Genomic DNA, 25,419 nt, shown 5'->3' with positions numbered 1-25,419 from the left:
GCACATTGTCAGTAGCTATGAGGAAAACGAAGTCTTTGCCTTCAGTTCTCAGTGTTACTGAACACACAAACAAGTAAAGAAATATATAGAATACAATGAAGTAAGTGCTATAATAGATTATATATGTGTGTGGGTGCTGTGGATTGTTGTCGTCTGAATGTCTGTGTCTCCCTAAAATTTGTAGGTTGAAATCCTCATGCCCACTGTGATGGTATCAGGAGAGGGTCCTGTCAGAGATGCTTAGCTCATGAGGATGGAGCCCTCATGAATGGGATTAATACTCTTATGCAAGAGACCCCACAGAGCTCCTTTGTGAGGATACAAGAAGTCTGTGACTGGAAGAGGGTCCTCACCCAACCTCAATGGCACCCCAGTCTCAGACTTCCAGCTTCCAGAACTTGAGAAATAAATTTTTCTGTTGTTTATAAGCTACCTAGCCTGTGGTAGTTTGTTATAGCAGCCCAAACTGGCTAAGACGTGGATATGTGTGGACGCGGATGTACTGATATATGGAGCACTGAAAGAACACAATGAACTTTCTGGGCTAGCCAAGAAATGTCACAGAAAATACAGTGACATTTGAAATGGTTCATCATTCATTCCATTCATTCAGTGAATAATCTCTGGGCATCTACTTGGTGCCAGGCACTGTGGAAGACACTGAGGATACAGCAGAAAATAAGACAGTCAGATATTGTCCCTGACTTCCTGGAGCTTATTCTAGTGGGGATAGACAAAGAAATTAAACCCAAACAATAAGCTAATTTCAGGAAACGACACATGCTTTGAAGAATATAAAACACCATAGGAGTTTACCAGGATGAAGGCAGAAGGGTGTGTGTGTCTGTGTGCCTATGTCAGATGTCCCTGTGGAGGTGGAGGATGGAGGATGAGAGGATGGAGACAGCCATTCAGAGATCTCTGGGCAGAGGAAACAGACCCAATGGTTCAAAAGACAGGAAGAGGGACTTCCCTGGTGATCCAGTGACAAGACTCTGTGCTCCCAATGCTGGGGGCCTGGGTTCAATCCCCGGTTGGGAAAACTAGATCCCACATGCCCCAACTAAGATCCAGTGCAGCCAGATAAAAAAATAGTTTTTAAAAAACAAACAACAACAAAAAATCAAAGGGCAGGAAGAAGAGCAATGGGACAGAAACGCTGTAAGATTTTATATCTCTAACCCAGACCCTGTCCTGGAATTCCAGAATTAGAGCGCCAACTACCAACTGCCCATCACCACTGGGCTATCTACTAGGCATTTTGACCTTCGTATGTCCAAAACCAGCCTACTTTCCTCCTCCACACCCGTTCCCTCGCACTTAACTAAATGACAATTCCATTTTTCCAGCTGCTCAAGCTAAAGGCCCTGGAATCATCGTAGACTCCCTGTCACATCCAATCCTTCAACAACTCTTATTGGCTCTATCTTCAAAATCTATCCAGAATCTGGCTGCTTCCCTCCTTCTCTGCTGCTACCACCCCAGTCTGCTCTGAAGTATTTGGGTCTTATCCTTTGTGCCGGGTAGAATTATTGAAGGCTTTCCAGAACTCAGTAGAAAAGTGACACTTGCTCAGAGTGGTGTGTTAGAGCCAACTCAGGCCAGTTCACAAGAGCCAACAGGTAAGTTTTCAGGAATGCTGCACGATGACTGACATCACAGTGATATTAATTTGGCCATGGTGGGGATATTTATACCATGGATATTGGCAGACATTACACCTGGGCTCCCCCCTCCACCACCCCACCCTAACTGGGTGATCCTAGTGTCCCACACTTACCACCACACAACTGCACATGCAAATCTGTATTGCAGAAAGAGAACTCGTGTGTCCTGGCTCTCTACAGGTGTATATGTTTGTGAATACACATTAGAATCACCTGAGGAACTTGGCCTACCAGACAGCTGCCTGCCTGAATTCCTTTAAGTACCATGACATCAGGAAACTTTGTTAAGAGGCTGTTGGAGATGATGCAGGTGAGAGATGAAGGTATGAAGCATAGGAGAGAAATGCAGAAGTAGAATGAAGGAGCTTCGTTATCGACTCTGATTCCTTTCCTCTACATCACTTCTCAGCTTGTAATCACAGGCTCATTTTTGTGATCCTTTAACCTCTGCCTTCCTCTCCCACCTGCAGTCCAGGAGGGTAGGGGCTGCATGTCTGCCCCACTGCATCTCCAGAGCAGAGCCTCATACCGACACCAGCATGACCTCACTGCAGAGTCAGTAAGTGAAGAAAGGAGGACAAAGTGAAGAAGAGTTAGTAATGAAACTCAGGTGTTCAGCTTAGATGACAGAAAGGAGAAACACAGATAAAAGTGTGGTTGGTTGGTGGGAATGGAAATTGATATAACCACTCTGGAGAACAGTGTACGTGTGTGTTAAGTCGCTTCAGTCATGCCTGACTCTGTGACCCCATGGACTGTAGCCCACCAGGCTCCTCTATCTATGGAATTTTCCATGCAAGAATACTGGACTGGGTTGCCATGTCCTCCTCCAGGGGATCTTCCCAACCCAGGGATGGAATCCAAGTCTCTTACATCTCCTTCATCGGCAGACAGGTTCTTTACCACTAGCACCACCTGGGAAGCCCGGAGAACAGTACAGAGCTTCCTTAAAAAACTCAAACTACCATATGATGCAGCAATCCCACCACCGGGTATACACCCTGAGAAAACCACAATTCAGAAAGACATATGTACCCCAGTGTTCAGTGCAGCGCTATTTACAATAGCCAGGACATGGAAGCAACCTAAACGCTCATCAACAGAAGAAGAGATAAAGAAGATGTGGCACATATATACAATGGAACATTAGCCATAAAAAGGAACAAAACTGGGTCATTTGTAGTGATGTGGATGAACCTAGATTCTGTTATATAGAGTGAAGTCAGAAAGAGAAAAACAAATATATTAATGTGTATATATGGAATCTAGAAAAATGGTACTGATGAACCTATTTGCAGGGCAGGAATAGAGATGCAGACACAGAGAGTGGACTTCCGGGCACAGTGGGGTAAGGAGTAGGTGGGATGAATTAACCGAGTAGCACTGACATGTATACACTTCCATGTAAAGCAGGTAGCTAGTAGGAAGCTCCTGTATAGCACAGGGAGCTCAGTTCGGGGCTGTGATCATCTAGAGGAGTGGGATGTGGGGCGGGGACACAGGAGGCTCAAGAGTGGGGCAAGTATGTACACATATAGCTGATTCATGTTGTTGTAGAGCAGAACCTAATACAACATTGTAAAGCAATTACACACCAATTAAAAAAAAACAGAAGTGCTTGTGAAAATTGAGGCAGTGACGCAAAGCTGGAAATATGAGTCTTAAACTCAGGGTCTAGGGCCTGGTAGAGACACTCTTGACTATACCACACAATCCTGCCCTCTTCCCTTAGACTCTGAGTTGTCACTGTCAGAGTGTCAACTTCCCTCTCCCAAGACTCACCCGAACTTCAGCCTCCCGGGGCCTCCCGTTGAGGTCGCACTTGGACCCATTGCCATAGGTCTGGCTGTGGTAGCGTTTCAGGCGATGCTGCTTGGAGGCCTGGGGAGGACACCAGGCATGAGGGAGGGGTGTGAGAAAGACAGCAAGGAGGAAAAAAAAGAGCACTCTCTCCTAAGACGAAGCCCAGAGAAACACGTCAGTTAATCCTGACCCTCCCCTTCTCGACAGGGCTCTCAGTCTGCAGCCCAGACCCCTTTCTCTCCCGGTCCCACACTCCTGCCACCTTTGCTGTTTCATCATCCCAGTCGAAGGCCGATTGGTAGTAGCCGAGATAGAGGACTTCACCTTTGATCTCTGAATCTGCAAGAAAGAGAACAGTGAAGCATGGTTACCCTGTTCTCAGAGGACTGGGAGGGAAGGGAACTGGGGAGGCAGGTCACCTTCCATGACAGGTTTCTGAGGGCTTAGGGAAAACATAGGTGGAACTCACCTTCCATATGGTACTGCTGGATGTGGCGTCCATAACAGAATTCATATGTCCACCAGTCCTTGGTCTGACAATAAAAGAAAAAAGAACTGTCAGGGGGGATGGAATGCAGACATCTCTTCTTGGAACCAAAATCTCTCCTGGCCCCAAAACACATAACCACTGATTTACTTCTCATCTCCTCCTTATTCTTAATCCTCCAGGTTCTTGGTGAGGAGGGCTGTTTGTCTTCCATAAATTGGAGAGAGACCTCTACAGCCTAGTTGGTTTACTACTCTTCTCTTTCTAAATATTTTAAAAAATTTTTTTCTTTGTAAATATTTTTTTAATCCTTCTTTGTTGTCCATAAAGATAAAAAATCATGATATCCTGAAGCACTCAGACCAGGGAAACATGGAATATCAAAGTATTAATTGAACTTCCTTGTTTTAGCTACTGTGGATACAGCTGTGAACAAGATAAATTCTCTGATTTCACAGACTTACGTTCTAGTACTAGGATTCAGACCAAAAATAAACTGATAATTCAGTTAATAATTTCAGGTCATGAAAAGTGCCATGATGGAAAAAAAAAAAAAAAAAAGGACACTGGGCAGAGAGTGACAGGGAAAGGAGTGACTTAACCAGGAAGGTTTTTCTAGGGGAGTACCCCTACTGCCCCAGCCTGACCCTCTTTAAGCTCCTCAATATTGGTTTAATCTTTATTCTGAGATTTTCTATCCTAACACTCCTCTATAATCAGCAAAGTATCATCATTGGTTACAGGATTCTTTGCTTCTTTCCTGTCTGTGCAATATGCCTGCTCCTTCAGTGGCCTTCTTAACTCCTACAGATACCCTGATCACTCCTCATTCACAGACACACTGTGAATAGATAACTAGTTCCCAAATAGATACCTAGTTTCCATGCCCTCCTTCCCTCTATCCCAGTTCCTTTCACCTTCAGCAGGCAGGGAGCATCTTTCATCGGGCTCAACAACTCAGGGATCCCAGGCCCTTGGTAAGCAGGTGTCTCCTCCTCCCTTTCACGCTGGAAGTGAATAGCTCCAGCTGGCAGGCGACATTCATAGCGCTGCTTGTACTTAGAGGAGACAATCACCACGTCCGAAGCTTGGCTCTGGGAAAGAAGTGGGGGTCGGGGGACAGGGAGGCAAAGAGAGGTTTGGGATCAGGGAGAACAACGAGATCCCTCTTCACATAATGGGGAAGAGTCCAGTCAAGACAGAGTGAGCCACAAGTCCTCCAGCGGTGTTCAGCGGGTGAGGGGAGAGGGCACTCCCACTTTTTCACAGGGGAGGAGTCTGGGTGTTTCAATAGGGAACTGGGACCTGAAGTTGACAGAGGGAAGCCCCACCCCTCCCAGTCCCTGGCCCCAAGGGAATGGGTCTTTGACTACGATCCTCAGGAGTCCTCATAAAACCGCTGCTTACTCTTCCCGATTCTCCTTTAGGCTTCCGCCACAGACTCCACAGCTGCCCTTCTTCCTCTACCTTCTTCTCCTTCCCTTTCTGCCCAGGACCCTCTACGCCTCCTCACCTGGCCTCCCATGACAGGCAACGGCAGTATCTCGATCCCATAACGCATCTCACTCAGCTCCTCCAGGTTCAGGCTCCCGACCCCGCCGGTCAGGGTTGCGGGTAACAGGAGCCCCAGAAGTAGCAGCCCCAACAGACTGGACAGCAGCGTTTCCGCCGCCATCTTTCGTTCCCCTTCTAATCCAGAACAATTCCTTCCGCCCTAAACCTGGCGGCGGCCTCATCCCGCCCATAACGCCCCAAGGTCTTATTGGTGAAACTTTCTGTCCCTCTCACGTGCCCTATTCCCATTTGTCAACGTAGCTCTAAAGCCCACGAGGAGGTGTATCATGACAATTAGCAAAATCACTCGCTACGCGTGATTGGTTGAAGAGGCCAACCAATCACCAATGATATCGGATCCCCTCCTCCCCTCTCCCAGTTTCAGGGAGGCGCGGTCTACACGCCGGGCCCAGTTAAGCAGTTGTTTTGTTTTGTTTTTCTCTGTTCTAGCCCAGCTGTTGTACGCATTTCTGATTGCTTTTTAAGTCATTTTTTATATTGTGTCTGGCCGCCGCCAAGCGGATGTTTGAGGTGGATGGGTGCGTGCACACAATACTCTTGAAAGCTACTTAATACTTGTTACAAAACAAACAATTATTGTATAGTAGCATTCCTCTTTTCATAGATACATACAACTTTAGGGTGATCTGGTAATTCGTGTCAAAACCTTTCTGGACGATCCTGCAGTTGTCTTCTAATAAAAATTATCCTAAAGAAATAATGGGAACTTCCAGTTGAAAACTGGGAGCTGGAGAGCTGCGAGTGACAAACGTAGGTATTGTCTTCCAGGCCACGTAGGAACAAAGGGAAAGGAGACAGCAGCATTTCAGAAGCTAGAAAGCAAATGGAGGAATGGGAACTGATGAAGCAATCCTGAGAAATTGATTCCTAAACAAACATAAACAAGAGCATGATTATATCTTTGGAAAAACTTATCTGGAGACTGTCCCGCCCAACAGAGAAATCCCAAAGATATTTTCATCAGGGTTCTCTTAAAGAAATAAGATGAGGGAATCCTACATTTAAGTCCTTGGCCGAGAATCCTGCATTGCAGGGAGATTCTTCTCTATCTGAGCCGGCACACAATCTTTCCGAACAGTTTTTTGATAGCCTCACTCCAAAATATAAGCCGACAGCCAAGGATCATAAAACATTTAAGGAATGTCTTAAAATAAAAAGAAGAAAACAAAACAAGCAAAAAGAAGAAGAAAAGCAGCAACTCAGAGGAAACAAATTGCAAGGGAGAAAAAGCAACCGAAAATTAAACAAACAAAAACCCATCAGTAAGAGCCTCAGAGAAATAATATATTGCGTGCATAAAATTTTAGCAGGAGCAGGGCGGAGCGAGCATCGCAGACCTGGGACCAGCCTTTGATCGCGCAGTTCTCACCGCCTAGTTTGGGCGGGCCGAGGAGGGGACCTCCAACCGCGATCCCCGTGGGAGTGTGTTTTCCCTGTCCCATGGAGACCGCGCCTCCCTCGCGGGACCTGAAAGAGAAAAGAGCAAAGCTTGCAGAGGCTGCAGAGAGAAGACAGAAGGAGGCTGCATCTCGGAGTATTTGTTCAGTCTGTAGAAGAAAAGAGAAAGAAAAAGGAAAAAATAGAAAAAGAAATGGCTACATCTTAACCCCCACCAGAAGGTGGACTTAGATGGACAGTTTTATAAAGCATGAGTGTAAGAGTCTACTGCCAATAACTATACCTGCAATCAAGTGGACATCCTGAATTTAATTTCTTCTCTGAACAAATGAAGATTCAGACTTTGTAATTTTAGTGCTCTTAAGTGCAGTGCTTTTTCAAAACTGAAAATTGAAAATTCTTTTGATTGTCAGACTTAGAAAATGGCCAGAACTTTCATTAAATACTTATTTTCCCTACATGTGCTCTTCTGCAGACAATGGGTGATTTGCCATTTTTCAGTAGTTAGAACATGGACCTAAATTGTGAATATATATTTATATTGCATGGAAAAATTTTGCATACATCTCAAATATTCAAATTTGCACTTGTATTTCCCCTCCTTTATAAAGTGATCTAGCTATTTTTAATTTGCCACTTAACCTTATATATCATTATTTCATTATATGTGAAGATTTTTGCTTAAACTTCCAGATGTTCAAGCTGGTTTTAGAAAAGGCAGAGAAACCAGAGATCAAATTGCCAACATCCGCTGGATCATCGAAAAAGCAAGAGAGTTCCAGAAAAACATCTATTTCTGCTTTATTGACTATGCAGATCACACTAAACTGGAAAATTCTGAACGAGATGGGAATACCAGACCACCTGACCTGCCTCTTGAGAAACCTATACGCAGGTCAGGAAGCAACAGTTAGAACTGGACATGGAACAACAGACTGATTCCAAATAGGAAAGGAGTACGTCAAGGCTGTATATTGTCACCCTGCTTATTTAACTTATATGCAGAGTACATCAAGAGAAACGCTGGGCTGGAAGAAGCACAAGCTGGAATCAAGATTGCCGGGAGAAATATCAATAACCTCACATATGCAGATGACACCACCCTTATGGCAGAAAGTGAAGAGGAACTAAAGAGTCTCTTGATGAAAGTGAAAGTGTAGAGTGAAAAAGTTGGCTTAAAGCTCAACATTCAGAAAACAAAGATCATGGCATCTGGTCCCATCACTACATGGGAAATAGCTGGGGAAACAGTGGAAACAGTGTCAGACTTTATATTTTTGAGCTCCAAAATCACTGCAGATGGTGACTGCAGCCATGAAATTAAAAGACACTTACTCCTTGGACGGACAGTTATGACCAACCTAGATAGCATATTGAAAAGCAAAGACATTACTTTGTCAACAAAGGTCCGTCTAGTCAAGGCTATGGTTTTTCCAGTGGTCATGTATGGATGTGAGAGTTGGACTGTGAAGAAAACTGAGCACCGAAGAATTGATGCTTTTGAACTGTGGTGTTGGAGAAGACTCTTGAGAGTCCCTTGGACTGCAAGGAGATCTAACCAGTCCATTCTAAAGGAGATCAGTCCTGGGTATTCTTTGGAAGGACTGATGCTAAAGCTGATACTCCAATACTTTGGCCACCTCATGTGAAGAGTTGACTCATTGGAAAAGACCCTGATGCTGGGAGGGATCGGGGGCAGGAGGAGAAGGGGATGACAGAGGATGAGATGGCTGGATGGCATCACCAACTCGATGGACGTGAGTCTGAGTGAACTCTGGGAGTTGGTGATGGACAGGGAGGCCTGGCATGCTGTGATTCATGGGGTTGCAAAGAGTTGGACACGACTGAGAAACTGAACTGACTGACCGAGAGACTCAGTGCCTTTTGAACTGATCATCATGGAAAATCTTGAAAAATTATTTGAAGGGCTTATATGAAGGAACACTGTAAATTTTTAAACTTACTAAGAAATTAATATTTCTGGAAAACATTAAACTTCTTATAATTTATTTCCTACCTCTGTAGCTTATAAAATTGACACACTCTGTTTTACATTATAATAAAGTTTTTCTTTAGCTTGCTTAATTTAAAATTATATATTGGTGATGCCATCAGAGGGCAGTGATGTACAATATACAGTATTAGATTCAACTCTATAAAGATCTCTGTAGTAATTGAATGAGTTAAACTAAGAATCTGGATGGGTTATACTTAGTGCTAATGTTGTTTGTCCAGATTTCATAGATGTTTTTATTCTTTTGTATTTATTAAAGAATGATTATAAGATTTTTATGGATGTGAAATTGCCAAGGTAAGTATGAATGTATGAAAGAAATATGTAAGTACTCTATTTAAAAAGTCTACTTTAAACAAAAATATTGCAAGGTAATTCTATGTGATGCATTGCCATAAACTTTTTAGATTTTTGTTCATTGGTAATATGTATTATAGAATTTTGTCTTTTGAGTTTTTAATATATAATAAGCTCAAGTAGAAGAATTACTGCATTTTTTAATTTGGTTACTATTTTGGATGATAAGGCCAAAGTCTGAGCCCTAAATTAGAATTTTCAGGTATTAAGTGCAATAAGGATTATAAATTAAATAGACCAACTTATTACATTGTTGTAATTACATTGTTGTAAATATTGTATTATTTACAAAAAGGAAACTGGACTACTATCTTGCTTATCCCTCCTACAAATCTTGTTTTATATTGCAGTATATTATTTTATTTTAATTTTAAAGAGTTTGAACTGTAATATAGATCTCTTGACTCCTCATTGGAAAAATCACTTTCTTTGATTATTGAATGAAATATTCTGTGACTATCCAGGCAAGATATGTAGTTAAAGACAGGTTCAATTTTCTTTATCCTTTAGAGAATTGGTGGTATGTTTGTTCATGAAAGATTGTGAAGTCATTGGATTATATTTTAGAAATAAAATTTTTTACTTAAAAAATTTACAACAGAAAGCTATTTTTTTTAAGGAAGCAATTTTTAAAAGCAGCTACTATTCAGATAAGAAAAAAGAGCTCTTGGAAATCAAAACCAATAAAAATAAAAATTCAATAGAAATTCAATAGAAAGACTAGAGGATACAGTTGAATATTAATGGTTGGGAATCTGTCTGCCAATGCAGGAGACATGGCTTCAATCCCTGATCCGGGAAGATTCCACAAGCCTCAGAGCAACTAAGCCTGTGCGCCACAACTCCTGATCCAGTGCTCTAGACCCTGGGGTCTGCAACAGGAGAAGGCACTCCAGTGAGAAGCCTGAGCATCACAATGAAGTGATCCCTCTCTTCACAGCTAGAGAAAGGTCATGCATGCAAAAGTGAAGACCCAGTGCAGCCATAAATAAACAAGTAAGTCTTTGAAATAAAGAAAGAAAATGAAATTTGGCCTACTTTAGGAGAAAATTAATAAAAAGTAAAGGATCAGTCCAGCAGGTCCAGCATCTGAATAGTGCATACGTGCGTGCTCAGTTGCTTCAGTTGTATCCAACTCTTTGTGACTCCCATGGACCACAGCCCAATCAGCTCCTCTGTCCAAGGAATTCTCCAGGCAAGAATACTAGAGCAGGTTGCCATTCCCTTGTCCAGGGGATCTTCCCGACCCAGAGATTGAATCTGGGTCTCCTGCGTCACAGGTAGATTCTTTTCCACTGAGCCACCAGGGAAGCCTCTCTGAATAGCGAGGGTTTCACAAAAAGAACAGAGACTCAGAAGGGAAGAAACAACCACCAAAATTATTTTAAAGTATTGTGTTATCCTAAAATGAAGAAAGTCTCTAAATTGGAAGGGCACACTGATAGCAAAGCCACACCAAATCCTTCATCAAAGAATTTCAGAACACTGGACACAGACAAATAATTCTAAGAGCTTTCAGAGAAAAGGACAAGTTGCCTACAAAGCTCAAGAATCAGAATAGCATTTGGCTTATCAAAACTCTGTAAGATAGAAGACAGTAGAGAATGGCTTCAAAATTTTGAAGGAAACTGTTTCCAACCTAGAATTCTATTAATACACACAGCCAAACTATGATCTAACTATGAGTCCAGAATAAAGACAATTTCAGACATGCAATTCAAAATACAGATATTCCATGCATTGTTCTTCAGAAAGTTAGGAGAGGGTTTATTACACCAAGACAAATAAATTAGTCAAAAAAGAGAAAGGTATGAAATCCATGAACCAGTATCCAGCACAAAAGAGAAAAAGGAATCCCCAAGGTGATGTTAAAGGGAGATTTCAAGTTGTAGGGCAAGACCAGAGATCAATTCATCAAGATTAGAGAAAATTCAGGATTCAGGAGTGATTTTTTTAAGAAATAAAATTGATAGACTACCTAAGACATTGGAACTTACTGAAGAGACATTTGCCTAACCAGAGGAGAACTTGGGGATATATTAATGATAGGTATGTAGAGGAGCCTAGTGGGGCTACAGTTCTTGGCACGTCAAAGAGTCAGACATGACTGAATGAACCCACGCACACACATGTAGAAAGTTCAGGGGAAAAAAAACACATTAATTCTTAAGAAGATAAAAAGTTGCGCTAGAAAAGCTAACCAGACTTCTGTTTTCTTCAACACAGTTGGTTAACCTTGCACTAAAGATGATTTAAAATGCTGAGTGAAATATAATTATCTTCCTTCTTAAAGCATGGATAAAGCCAACAAAACAGTAAAGAATTCACAGGCCAAAACCTAAATTAAGTCAGAAACCTAGAGAGGTATTCAAAACCCTGTAGTCACATTTGCTTGGAGGGCATTTGCCAAATTTGCAGAATTAAGCTTTGTTTTTTTAATGTATGTTTTGAACTCTTTTTTAAATTGAAGTATAGGTGATATACTTCACCCGTATTGGAGGAGGAGCCTGGTAGGCTACAGTCCACGGGGTCACAAAGTCGGACACAGCTGAGCCACTTCACTTCACTTCATAGGTGATATACTAAATTATGTAAGTTACAGGTGTACAGTGTATTGACTCATAATTTTTAAAGGTTATACTCCATTTATAGATATTATAAAATATTGGTCATCTTCCCTGTGCTGTACAATATATCCCTGTAGCTTATTTTATGCCCAACAATTTGTACTTCTTAATCCACTACTCTCTATTGCCTCTCCTCCCTTCTCTCTCTGCACAGGCAATCACTAGCTTTTTTCTCTATATCTGTGAGTTTGCTCTTCTTTTTGTTGTTATATTCTCTAGCTTATTGTATTTTTTAGATCTGATATATGTGATATTATATAGTATTTGCTTTCTTTGTCTGACATTTTACTTAGCATGATATCTTCCAAGTCCATCCATGTTGCTGCAAAGGCAGGTTTTCATTATTTTTCATGGCCAAGTAGTATTCCATTATATGTATATACATATTGCTGGATCATATTGTAGCTCTAGTTTTAGTTTTTTGAGAAACCATATTGTTTTCCACAGTTATTGCACCAATTTACATTCCCACCAACAGTGTGCAGATGTGAGCTTTGCTCTCTAGAGAAAGGGAAAGAAGATCCATCCGGGGTGGAGAGTTTGAGGAAAGATTCTCCTGCTGGTGGACCTGCCCCCAGCTCCGCAGCTCCAGAGACCTGCAAGGAAGGTAGCCTCAGTGCCAAACAAAGATGAAGAATGTGTGATTACAAGTAGGACTTTAAAAAATTTTACAGAACAATTTCACAATGTTTAAATTTTTTTTTTTAATTCAAGCTGTAAATTTAGATTTAAGTGGTTCCAAGGACGAGAAAATAATGCTGTAGGCACTTAGCTGAAGTAAACGCAAATTCACTCTAGAAAAATGTCCCTTTCATCCTAGGCCCCAAAGAACATCTACAGATCATTTTCCTAGGGAAGTTAGTGACTTGTAATGAAAAATAACTAAACCCAAAAGGAGATAAGACATTGTGAATGAGAACCAGAAGAAACAACAGCAGAAACTGAGCTTCAAAAACTTCAGATATTGTAATTATCTGACATAGATTATAAAGTAATTATGCTTACTATACTTAAAGAAATATAAGACAAAATTGAAAATATATCAGAAAACATGAAGCTATAAAAATAATCTAACATTTAAAGTAGAGATTCTAGAAATAAAATTATAAAGTTTTAAACTAAAAACTGAATAAAGTAACTAAGTAGTTTAAGAAGCAATTATTCTTCATGGAAAAATTCTAGCTAATAAGAGCAGAAGGAATTATATACCATCATCATTTTACAATCCTAATGAAATGATCTAGGCAATAGTCATCAATGACTATCAGAAATATTAAGAGGCTTACACATGAATCAAACTGACACCATGCGCATATACCGATATAACTTAACATTACGAAAAGAGGAGAATCCAGATAGTATGTGCTTCTTGATGGGATACAGTAGGAAGCACAGAGCATTTTCTACAAAGGATTCTTGCCAAAAAAAACACAAGACTATAAGTATAATACTGGTTTTACAGGAAATATTAGAAACAGGACAATATGTTAAACACCATCAGAATGTAATCAAGAATAAAACAGGATCAATGCTCAAGTTTCTTCAACAAATACATTGCAAGGAAAAAGGGGGGGCAGAAATAATTGTTATAGTTTAAAAGAGGTTTGAGAAACCTGTCAAATGCAACATATAACTCTTGTTTGGATCTTGAATCAAACTATTATAAAAAGACTTTTATGAGTCAGTTAGGGAGATTCAGACCCTGAGTAGATATTATATGATATTAAAATACCATTGTTAATTTTGCTGATATAATAATGGCATTATGGTTATGTTGAAATATCTCTTAGGGATTGCATACTCAAGTATTCATCAATGAAAGAGTGTAATGACTGCCATTTGCCTTAAAATAATTCTGTGGGAGTCTAGGAGAAGTGGTGGGAGCATAGATGAAACAAAATTGATCATATTTTTAGTTGAAGCAGCATGATAATACATACAGATTCATTATTCTTAACTTTGAATTGTATTTGAAAATTTTTCATTTAAATTTTGTTTTTAAAATCTCAAAGAGCAGTTTAAACTTAGCTGAAGATACAGTTCAGTTCAGTTCAGTCGCTCAGTCGTGTCTGATTCTGTGATCCCATGAATCATAGCACGCCAGGCCTCCCTGTCCATCACCAACTCCCGGAGTTCACTCAGACTCACGTCCATCGAGTCGGTGATGCCATCCAACCATCTCATCCTCTGTCGTCCCCTTCTCTTCCTGCCCCCAATCCCTCCCAGCATCAGAGTCTTTTCCAGTGAGTCAATTCTTCGCATGAGGTGGCCAAAGTACTGGAGTTTCAGCTTTAGCATCATTCCTTCCAAAGAAATCCCAGGGCTGATCTCCTTCAGAATGGACTGGTTGGATCTCCTTGCAGTCCAAGGGACTCTCAAGAGTCTTCTCCAACACCACAGTTCAAAAGCATCAATTCTTCGGTGCTCAGCTTTCTTCACAGTCCAAGTCTCACATCCATACATGACCACTGGAAAAACCATAGCCCTGACTAGACGGACCTTTGTTGGCAAAGTAATGTCTCTGCTGAAGATACAATTAGTGAAGTAGAAAATACACTGGAAGATGTTACCCAGAATGAAACACAGAACAACAAAGGGAGAAATATGAAAGAGAAAATAGGATATATAAAGAGTAAAGTGAGAAAACTGATTAAAGTTCAGGAAAGAATGAAGCAAAGATAATGGTTTAGCATATTTTAGAACTAATGAAAGATACAAAATCCACTGATTCAAGATGTCCCCCACCAAAATTTTAAAGCAGAATGGATGAAAAGAAGTCTGTTCATAGGTATCTCACTATAAAACTGAGTGACACTGAAGAAAAACAGATACTAAAAGCACCCAGAGTGTGAGTGGGATGAATGGACACATTCTTCAGAACTCATTGACCTACAACATGTAAGTCCTGTGCATTTCACTACATGTACATTTAACCACAACAAAAGTGGTTAAAAGCAGCCAGAGGGACTTCCCTGGTGGTCCAGTGGTTAAGAATCCTCCTGCCAATGCAGTCGACACGGTTTCCATCCCTGGTTTGGGAAGATCCCACATGCTGCGGAGCAACTAAGCTTGTGCACCACAGCTACTGAGCCCACACGCCCTAGAGTCTGTGCTCTGCAACAAGAGAACCCACAGCAACAAGAAGAGTACACACCACACACCACAACGAAAGCAGCCCCACTCCCCGCCAACTACAGAAAGCCCAGGCAAGCACCAAAGACCCAGTGCAGCCAAAAATTAAAAAAAAAATTTAAAGCAGCCAGAAAACCAGATTATCTCCAAAGGAGTAGCAGTTAAACTGAGAGCTGACTTCTTGAATGACAGCAATGGAAGCCAGAAGACAATAGATGATATCTTCAATGTGATGAAACAAAATAATCTCCACTGGTAGTTTTATGGTTACTGAAAATATCTTTCAATAATGAGGGCAAAATTTCAGACCAAACAAAAACAACTCCCCCAGGAGGGTTTGCAACCAGAAGGCTGTCACTAAGGAAAGTCTAAAAGATATACTTCAGGGGAAAGGCAGGGATACTAAATGAAAGTTCTGAGGTATAAGAAGGAATGAAGTGAATAAATAGGTAAAAATCCTACGTGACTATTGACAGTTGAAAAAAACCTTTTTATAGGGTTTAACTCTTAAGAGGGAGGAATTAAAACACACCAAAGCAATAACATACATTGGGAACTTGATGAACCAAATTAAATTTTTCAAGGTTTCTTGTATTATCTGCAAGGAGAGTGTGCTGATTATCAAATATGTCTTTCCACTTCAAATTCACCCTTCTATATACCACTGTGGTCCTGGGGCTTGTATTTTGAAAATTACATTTCATTTTTTCCCTTGTAAACAGACTCTATTTTTTACAGCAATTTCAGGTTCACAGAAAAATTGAGTATCAAGTACAGAGAGTTCCCATGTATCCCCTGTCTTCACACGCACAGAGTCTCCCCTGCTCTCAACATCCTACACAAGAGTGACCCATCCCTTATAATTAATGAGCCTACAATGACACATCATCAAAGCTCACAGATTACACTAGGGTTCATTCACTCTTGGTGCTATAGTGATACATTCTACGAGGGTTTTTTCTTTCTTTTTTTCTTTTGGCTATATTTGGTGTGCACCCATCTCACCAAGAAGCCCTGGCTACACTAAGTGTACAGGAAGGGCCTCTCACCCATGTCAGTGGGTACTTGGCCAGTGTGGGAGGCCAGCGAGGGTGTGGCTGCAGGTCAGCCCAAGTGTGAACCTGCCATGTTGGCCAATCGCACTGGCACCTTGCTGGAGACCTCCTTGTGGTCCATGGGGATCTTGAGTGCCACCACATCATACTTCTCACCCTCATCCTCCTCCCTCTTCACTGGCAGCACCATCTCGTCTTGCATCTCTTCCTCCTCCTCCTTTCCCCACACTCCTCAATCTGCTGTTCACCAGGCATCTTGGTGTCCTTCAACTTTCCTCTCCTGTGATTGGCTGGGAGGTCTCTACTGTGGCCAACTGCTCCTGCTCCTCCTGAAACCAGCTGCCTGTGCTCCCTTCCCAGCCCGGGCCTCTGGATCCCAGGCATGCGTGCCCAGTCACTTAGGTTGTGTCTGACTCTTTGCAACCCCAGGGTCTGTAGCCCACCAGGCTCCTCTGTCCAAGCAAAAATACTGGAATGAGTTGCCATGTCCTCCCCTAAGGGATCTTCCCAGCCCAGGGATTGAACCCCTGTCTCCTGTGTCTCCTGCATTGCTGGTGGATTCTTTACCACTGAGCCACCAGGGAAGCCCTTGTTTCCCTTGAGTTTTAACAAATGTTGTAATAACATCTACCATTAATGGTATCATCAGAATAGATTCACTGCCCTCAAGATCCTCTGTGACCTGTTTATTCATCCCTTCTCCACTAAGCCCTGGAAAACACTGATCGTTTTGTTTCCATAGCTTTACCTTTTCCACAGTGTCATATAGTTGGAATCATCCAGTCTGCAGCCTTTTCAGATTGGCTTCTTTCATCTAGTAATAAGCACTTAAGTTTGCTCCATGTCTCTTCATGGCTTAGATAGCTTTTTTTTTTTTACTGCTCAATAATATTCTATTGTCTGAATGTACCCCAGTTTATTTATCCATTCTGTTACTTAAGGACATCTTTGTCCTTCATCCAGGTATTAGCACTATTACAAATAAAGCCACTATTACATTTGTGTGCAAGTTTTTGTGTGCATGTAAGTTTCTGATTCATCTGCATAAATACCAAGCCCACTTTGCTAGATTGTATACTAAGAGTATGTTCAGCTTTGTTAGAATCTTCCAAATTGTCTTTTGAAGTGGCTGTGCCATTTTGTATTCCCTCCAGCCATGAATGAGAGTTTCTTCTGACCCACATTGCTGTTTGGTTGTCAGGGTTCTAGATTTTGGCCATTCTAATAGGTGTGTGCTACAGTTCAGTTGCTCAGTCATGTCCAACTCTTTGAGACCCCATGGACTGCAGCATGCCAGGTCTCTCTGTCCATCACCAATTCCCAGAGTTTACTCAGACTCATGTCCATTGAGTTGGTGATGCCATCCAACCATCTCACCCTCTGTCGTCCCCTTCTCCTCCTGCCTTCAATCTTTCCCAGCATCAGGGTCTTTTCAAATGAGTCAGTTCTTTGCATCAGGTGGCCAAAGTACTGGAGTTTCAGCTTCAGCATCAGTCCTTCCAATGAATATTGGAATATACTGATTTCCTTTAGGATGGACTAGTTGGATCTCTCAAGAGTCTCCTCCAACACAGCAGTTTAAAAGCATCAGTTCTTCGGTGCTCAGCTTTCTTTATAGTCCAACTTTCACATCCATACATGACTCCTGGAGAAACTATAGCTTTGACTAGATGGACCTTTGACAGCAAAGTAATGTCTCTGCTTTTTAATATGCTGTCTAGGTTGGTCACAGCTTTTCCTCCAAGGAGCAAGCATCTTTTAATTTCATGGCTGCAGTCACCATCTGCAGTGATTTTGGAGCCCAAGAAAGTAAAGTCTCTTGCTGTTTCCACTGTTTCCCCATCTATTTTCCATGAAGTGATGGGACCGGATGCCATGATCTTCGTTTTCTGAATGTTGAGTTTTAAGCCAACTTTTTCACTCTCTTCTTTCGCTTTCATCAAGAGGCTCTTTAGTTCTTCTTTGCTTTCTGCCAAAGGGTGGTGTTATCTGCATATCTGAGGTTATTGATATTTCTCCCAGTAATCTTGATTCCAGCTTGTGCTTCATCCAGCCCAGCGTTTCTCATGATGTACTCTGCATATAAGTTAAATAAGCAGGGTGACAATATACAGCCTTGACATACTCCTTTCCTGATTTGGAACCAGTCTGTTGTTCCATGTCCAATTCTAACTGTTGCTTCCTGACCTCCATACAGATTTCTCAGGAGGCAGGTCAAGTAATTTGGTATTCCCATCTCTTGAAGAATTTTCCACAGTTTGTTGTGATCCACACAGCAATGTGCTAGTGCTATCTTATTGTTGTTTTCATTTACAGTTCCCTAGTGACATAGTGTGGAGAAGGCGATGGCACCCCACTCCAGTACTCTTGCCTGGAAAATCCCATGGACGGAGGAGCCTGGTAGGCTGCAGTCCATGGGGTCGCTGAGGGTCGGACACAACTGAGCGACTTCACCTTCACTTTTCACTTTTATGCATTGGAGAAGGAAATGGCAACCCACTCCAGTGTTCTTGCCTGGAGAATCCCAGGGACGGGGGAGCCTGGTGGGCTGCGGTCTATGGGGTCACACAGAGTTGGACACAACTGAAGTGACTTAGCAGTGACATAGTGACAGAGGCTGTGGAACATTTTTTCATATGCTTATTTGCCATCTGTATATCTTCTTTGGTGAGGTTCCTGTTCAGGTGTTTTTCCCTATTTTTAATTGGCTTGTTTGTTTTCTTACTGTTGAAATTGAGAGTTTCAGGGTATATCTTAAATAACATTCCTTTATCAGATATGTCTTTTGAAAAATTTTCTCCCAATCTGTGGCTTGCTTCTCAGCCTCTTGACAGCATATTTCACAGAGCAGAAATTTTTAATTTTAAGGAAGTTCAGCTTGTCAATAATTTCTTTCATAGATGGTATCTTTGGTGTTGTATCTAAAATGTTATTGCCATACCCAAGATCATTAGATTTCCACTAATTTTTTAGAAGTTTTATAGTTTTGCATTTTATACCTAGGCCTGTGATCCATTTGAATTCATATTTGTGAAAGGTGTAAGGTCCATGTCTGGATTCTCTCTCCCTCTCTCTCTCGGTGTATGGATGTCCAGTTGTTCCAGCACCATTTGTGGAAAGACTGCGATTTCTCCATTATATTGCCTTTTCTTCTTTCTTTCTCTCTCTCTCTTTTTGGCCATGCAGTGATGCTTCTGGGACCTTAATTCTCCCATGAGGAATTGAACTCAAGCCTTCAGCAGTGAAAGCACAGAGTCCTATTCACTGGACCACCAGGAAATTCTCAGACTTCGCTCCTTTCTCAAAGATCAGTTGACTATATTTATGTGGGTCTATCTTTGAGATTTCTATTCTGCTTCATTGATTTGTCTCTTCTTTCATCAATACCACTATATTTTGATTACTGTAGCTTTATAGAAAGTCATGAAATCAAGCAGTGTCAATCTCCAATTTAATTCTTTTCCTCTGATATTGTGTTGACTATTCTGGGTCTTTTGCCATCTCCATATAAACTTTAGTTACCAGTTTGTCAATAACCACAAAATAACTTGCTGGTGTTTTGATTAGAATTGTATTGAATCTATAGATCAAGTTGGGAAGACCTGACATCTTGACAATATTGAGGCCTTTTATCCATGAACATGAATACTCTCTATTTATTTAATTTTTCATTGATTCCCTTCATCAGAATTTTAGTTTTCCTCATAAAGATACAATACACATTTTGTTAAATTTATATGTAATTATTTCATTTGGAGGAATGCTAAAGTAAATGATATTGTGAGTTTAATTTCAAATTTCCCTTGTTCATTACTGGTATACAGGCAAACAATTGTTTTAAAAGATTTTTTTTTTATTGTGTTGAAATATACATAACATAAAATGTGCCATCATAGCCATTTTTAAGTGAACAGTTCTGTGATATAAAGTACATTCACATTGTGCAGCCATCATCACCATGCATCTTATAAACACTTTTCATCTTGTAAAATTGAAACTCTGTGGCTATTACACTGGAATCAAGATTGCCGGGAGAAATATCAATAACCTCAGATATGCAGATGACACCACCCTTTGGCAGAAAGCAAAGAAGAACTAAAGAGCCTCTTGATGAAAGTGAAAGAGGAGAGTGAAAAAGTTGTCTTAAAGCTCAACATTCAGAAAAGTAAGATCATGGCATCTGGTCCCATCACTTCATGGCAAGTAGATGGGGAAACAGTGGAAACAGTGAGAAACTTTACTTTCTTGGGCTCCAAAATCACTGCAGATGGTGACTGCGGCCATGCAATTAAAAGATGATTGCTCCTTGGAAGAAAAACTATGACCAACCTAGACAGCATATTAAAAAGCAGAGACATTACTTTACCAACAAAGATCCATCTAGCCAAAGCTATGGTTTTCCTAGTAGTCAAGTATAGATGTAAGAGTTGGATCATAAAGAAAGCTGCTGCTAAGTCACTTCAGTCGTGTCCGACTCTGTGCGACCCCATAGACGGGAGTCTACCAGACTTCCCCATCCCTGGGATTCTCCAGGCAAGAACACTGGAGTGGGTTGCCATTTCCTTCTCCAATGCAGGACAGTAAAAAGTGAAAGTGAAGTCACTCAGTTGTGTCTGACCCTCAGCAACCCCATGGACTGCAGTCTACCAGGCTCCTCCATCCATGGGATTTTCCAAGCAAGAGTACTGGAGTGGGGTGCCATTGCCTTCTCCGAAAAGAAAGAATTGATGAAATCAATTGATGCCGAAGAATTGATGCTTTTGAACTGTGGTGTTGGAGAAGACCCTCGAGAGTCCCTTAGACTGCAAGGAGATCAAGCCAGTCAATCGTAAAGGAAATCCATCTTGAATATTCATTGGAAGGACTGATGCTGAAGCTGAAGTGCTAATAGTTTGGCCACCTGATGCAAAGAACTAATTAATTGGAAAAGACCCTGATGCTGGGAAAGATTGAAGGTGGGAGGAGAAGGGGATGACAGAGGATGAGATGGTTGGATGGCATCACCAACTCAATGGACATGAGTTTGAGTAAGCTGTGGGAGTTGGTGATAGACAGAGAAGCCTAGCGTGCTGCAATCCATGGGGTCGCAGAGTCGGACACAACTGAGCTACTGAACTGAATCGAACTGATCCCCTACCCCAGCCCCTGGCAACCACCATTATACTTTTTATCTTTACCATTTTGACTACACTAAGTACCTCATAAAAGCAAAATCATATAGTATTTGTACTTTGGTGACTGACATTTCACTCAGTATAAAAGCCTCAAGTTTCATCTACGTGGAAGCATATTATATATTACAGAATAATAGTTCATTGCATGTATATGCCACATTTTGCTCATCCAGTCTTGTCTTGATGAACACTTGGGTTGGTTACATATTTTACCTATTGGGAATAATGCTGCTATGAACATGAGTGTACAAATATCTATTTTTTTGGTCCAGTGGCTAACACTCTGCATGTCCAATGCAGGGGGCCTGGATTAAGTCCCTTGTCAGGAAGCTACATTCCACATACTGCCACTGAGCCTTCGCATGCTGCAACTCAAGATCCTGCATGTGGTAACAAAGATCGAGGATTCCGTGGGCTACAACTAAGACCTGGCACAGCCAAATAAATGAATAAAGATAAATATTAAAAAATCTCTTTGCGACTCTGCTTTTTTTTTAAGATATTCCTTTTCCTTATGGTTTATCATAGAATATTGAATATAGTTCCCTGTGCTATACAGTAGGACCTTGTTGTGTATTCATTATATATATAATAGTTCACTTCTGCTAATCCCAAACTCCCCCTCATCCCTTCCCCAAACCCCTCCCCCTTGGCAACCACCAGTCTGTTCTCTCTGTCCATGATTCTATTGTTTCACAGATACATAGGTTCATTTGTCATAGTTTAGACTCCACAGATAAGTGATACCATATGTTACTTGTCTTTTTCTTTCTGACTTAGTTCACTTACTATGATAATCTCTAGTTGCATCCATGTTGCTGCAAATGGCATTATTTTGTTCTTTTCATGGATGAGTAGTATTCCATTTATACATGTACCACATCGTCTTTATCCATTCATCTGTTGATGGACATTTAGTTTCCTTCCATGTCTTGGCTATTGTAATTAGTACTGCTATAAACACAGCGGTGCAGGTATCATTTTGAACTACAGTTTTGTCTGGGTATATGCCCAGAAGTGGGATTGCTGGGTCATATGATAGTCTGTTTTCAGTTTTCTGAAGAACTTCCATAGAACCTCCATTCTACAGTGGCTTAACCAACTTACATTCCCATCAGTGTAGGAGGGTTCCCTTTTCTCCACACCCTGTCCAGCAATCAGATGCTTACTCTATATCAACTGAGATGATTATGTGATCCCTTCCCTTCATTTGTTAATGTGGGATATTACATTGATCAATCTTTTTATACTGAATCATTCTTACATTCCAGGAATGAATCCCACTTAGTCCTAGTGTATGATCCTTTTAATAAGCTGCTGAATTATTTTCTTTTTTAAATCCAACTTTGCTTTTGGGTGTGTGACTGCTTTTATTTTTTCCTTTTTGGCTGCACTGAACTAAGATGTGGGATCTTAGTTCTCTGACCAGGGGTAGAACTCATGCCCCCTGCCATGGAATAGTGGAGTCTTAACCACTGGACCACCAGGGAAATCCCTTCTGTTGTTGATGAATTCTATTTGCTAGAATAGAAAGAATATAAATCTTTATTGAAGATTTTTGCATTATGTTCATTCATACAGGATACTTGTCTGTAGTTTTATTATAGTTCTTTGTCTGGGTTAAGTATCAGGGTTACGGTAGTGGAAGTGAAGTGCTGCTATAATTAAAACCAAAATATATGAAACTAACATAAAAAAAAAAAAAAGAAACTAACATAGCAACCAGGTGGCTGCCAATGAGAAAATTATACTGGAGGCTCAAAGGATGGAGATTTATTTGTGTTAGCAAGCAAGACAGTAAACACCGTTCAGTTAAGAAAACAGAAACAATTCTGGGTATCAAATAGAGAGAATTTAATACAGAAAACTGTTTACAAACTGTCACAAGGGATGGAGTAGCAAAAAAGGGGAAGATAAAACTATGCAATGATTAGTAAGTGCAGGAAGTCACGAACTCCCAGAGGAGCAAAAGGGGAAATGGTTCCCTAAAAGCTACCATTACTGAGCACTGAGGCTGCTGCTCTTGAAATCCAGCTGCCTGAACAGGAACGCAGGACCCCGCTGCCTCCACTGTCATCACTGCTGTGCAGCGGATGTCATCATCCCTTCACTGCTGTCGGGACCTAACAGGAAACCACGATGAGGAAAGTAGTCTTACTTGACATTAGAAAAGATGTTCTAAAAGGATAAGTATGAAGCTGAGAGACCAAAGACACTATCTGGAACGTCATGTTACATGGTGACAAAGTCCTTGGTAAAATGATGCCTGAAATAATCAGGAAAACATACTACATGCTACTGAGCTCAAAAGAAAGCATTGAGAAGAATCAAATGGCCAGCGTGTACTGGAAAATTTTGGATACATTACAAAAAAAAAGAGATGAGTTCAGGGGAGAACTGGCCTTTTTTTGCAAGCAAATATTAAAGGGAATTACATGTTCAGAAACATTAGGTCTTAAAGTGTTGGAAAAATCTATTGTTTCAAGACTTAAAACAGTGGGAAACAAAATTGAGAAGCCCTTGACCAAAAAGTCTCATGAGTATCCTGCCTTGTGGCAAAAAACAAATTAAAAATGTGTTCTGTCTTGAATTAAGAGGGCATAAAAATCTCCTCTAAGTTTTTGCCTCATTGTACTGCATAGAAACTACAAACTGTCTCTGATGGTGCAAATGTAAAACCACTATAAGGCATCCAAATTTCTACATATAGGAAGTTGGCTATAAAACTTCTATAGCCTCAAGGAGAGAGTATTCTCCAGAGCACTTGAGATGCAATCATGAGGATAGGGAAATAAGGTAAGCTCCCACCCATGCCAAAGGCGGATGCATGAGTCATGGAGAATAAAAGATGACAACATTTATTCAAATTACAGAACCAGAATATAACAGAGAAATTGTCGGCCTGCCCTGCCAGATGCCCAGGTCACTAAGCACCATTGACCACAGCTGGTCTTCCTTCCATTTTTTCCTTTTCTGAGTGTGAGTGTTTCAGTTCAGTTCAGTTCAGTTCAGTCACTCAGTCGTGTCCAGCTCTTTGTGACCCCAAGGAATATAGCACGCCAGGCCTCCCTGTCCATTGCTAACTCCCAGAGTTTACTCAGACTCATGTCCACTGACTAGGTGATGCCATCCAACCATCTCATCCTCTGTTGTCCCTTTCTCCTCCTGCCTTCAGTCTTCCCCAGGATTAGGGTCTTTTCAAATGAGTCAATTCTTCACATCAGGTGGCCGAAGTATCAGAGTTTTAGCTTCAGCATCAGTCCTTCCAATGAAGATTCAGGACTGATTTCCTTTAGAATGGACTGGTTGGATTTCCTTGCAGTCCAAGAGACTCTCAAGGGTCCAGGATCCAGGTTCGATGCAGGAGATAGAGTGCTCAGGGCTGGTGCACTGGGATGACCCTGAGGGATGGGATGGGGAGGGAGGTAGGAGGGGGGTTCAGGATGGGGGGTACATGTACACCCATGGCTGATTCATGTCAGTGTATGGCAAAAACCACTACAACATTGTAAAGTAAATCAGATCAGATCAGATCAGTCGCTCAGTTGTGTCCGACTCTTTGCGACCCCATGAATCACAGCACGCCAGGCATCTCTGTCCATCACCAACTCCCGGAGTTCACTCAGACTCACGTCCATCGAGTCAGTGATGCCATCCAGCCATCTCATCCTCTGTCGTCCCCTTCTCCTCCTGCCCCCAATCCCTCCCAGCATCAGAGTCTTTTCCAATGAATCAACTCTTCACATGAGGTGGCCAAAGTACTGGAGTTTCAGCTTTAGCATCATTCCTTCCAAAGAAATCCCAGGGCTGATCTCCTTCAGAATGGACTGGTTGGATCTCCTTGCAGTCCAAGGGACTTTCAAGAGTCTTCTCCAACACCACAGTTCAAAAGCATCAATTCTTCGGTGCTCAGCTTTCTTTATAGTGCAACTCTCACATCCATACATGACCACTGGAAGAACTATAGCGTTGACTAGATGGACCTTTGACAGCAAAGTAATGTCTCTGCTTTTGACTATGCTGTCTAGGTTGGTCATAACTTTTCTTCCAAGGAGCAAGCGTCTTTTAATTTCATGGCCACAGTCACCATCTGCAGTGAGTTTGGAGCCCAAAAAAATAAAGTCTCTCAC

At 41.3% G+C, this 25,419-nt stretch overlaps 1 protein-coding gene and 1 pseudogene across 2 annotated transcripts in view; one reads left to right on the top strand and one right to left on the bottom strand.

Annotated features, from left to right (window-relative positions):
* OS9 (OS9 endoplasmic reticulum lectin) overlaps positions 1-5,671 on the bottom strand; it is a 34,700-nt gene extending 29,029 nt beyond the window's left edge. For both annotated transcript variants that reach the window (XM_055578720.1, XM_055578729.1), the window contains exons 1-5: positions 5,471-5,671; positions 4,875-5,051; positions 3,940-4,003; positions 3,733-3,809; positions 3,450-3,548 (exon numbers count right to left, since the gene is read on the bottom strand). In XM_055578720.1, the coding sequence (XP_055434695.1) occupies positions 3,450-3,548; positions 3,733-3,809; positions 3,940-4,003; positions 4,875-5,051; positions 5,471-5,632 (579 nt within the window). In that variant the 5' untranslated portion in view covers positions 5,633-5,671. The remainder of the gene's footprint in view (positions 1-3,449; positions 3,549-3,732; positions 3,810-3,939; positions 4,004-4,874; positions 5,052-5,470) is intronic.
* Positions 5,672-6,033: 362 nt separating this feature from the next.
* Positions 6,034-7,177, top strand: LOC129648623 (small VCP/p97-interacting protein-like; annotated as a pseudogene).
* The last annotated feature ends 18,242 nt before the right edge of the window (positions 7,178-25,419 follow it).

The sequence above is a fragment of the Bubalus kerabau genome, chromosome 1, assembly GCF_029407905.1.
Source record: "Bubalus kerabau isolate K-KA32 ecotype Philippines breed swamp buffalo chromosome 1, PCC_UOA_SB_1v2, whole genome shotgun sequence".
Taxonomy (NCBI): Eukaryota; Metazoa; Chordata; class Mammalia; order Artiodactyla; family Bovidae; genus Bubalus; species Bubalus kerabau.
The sequence above is the reverse complement of the archived record's forward strand: the minus strand, read 5'-3'. Positions and strand labels throughout refer to the sequence as shown.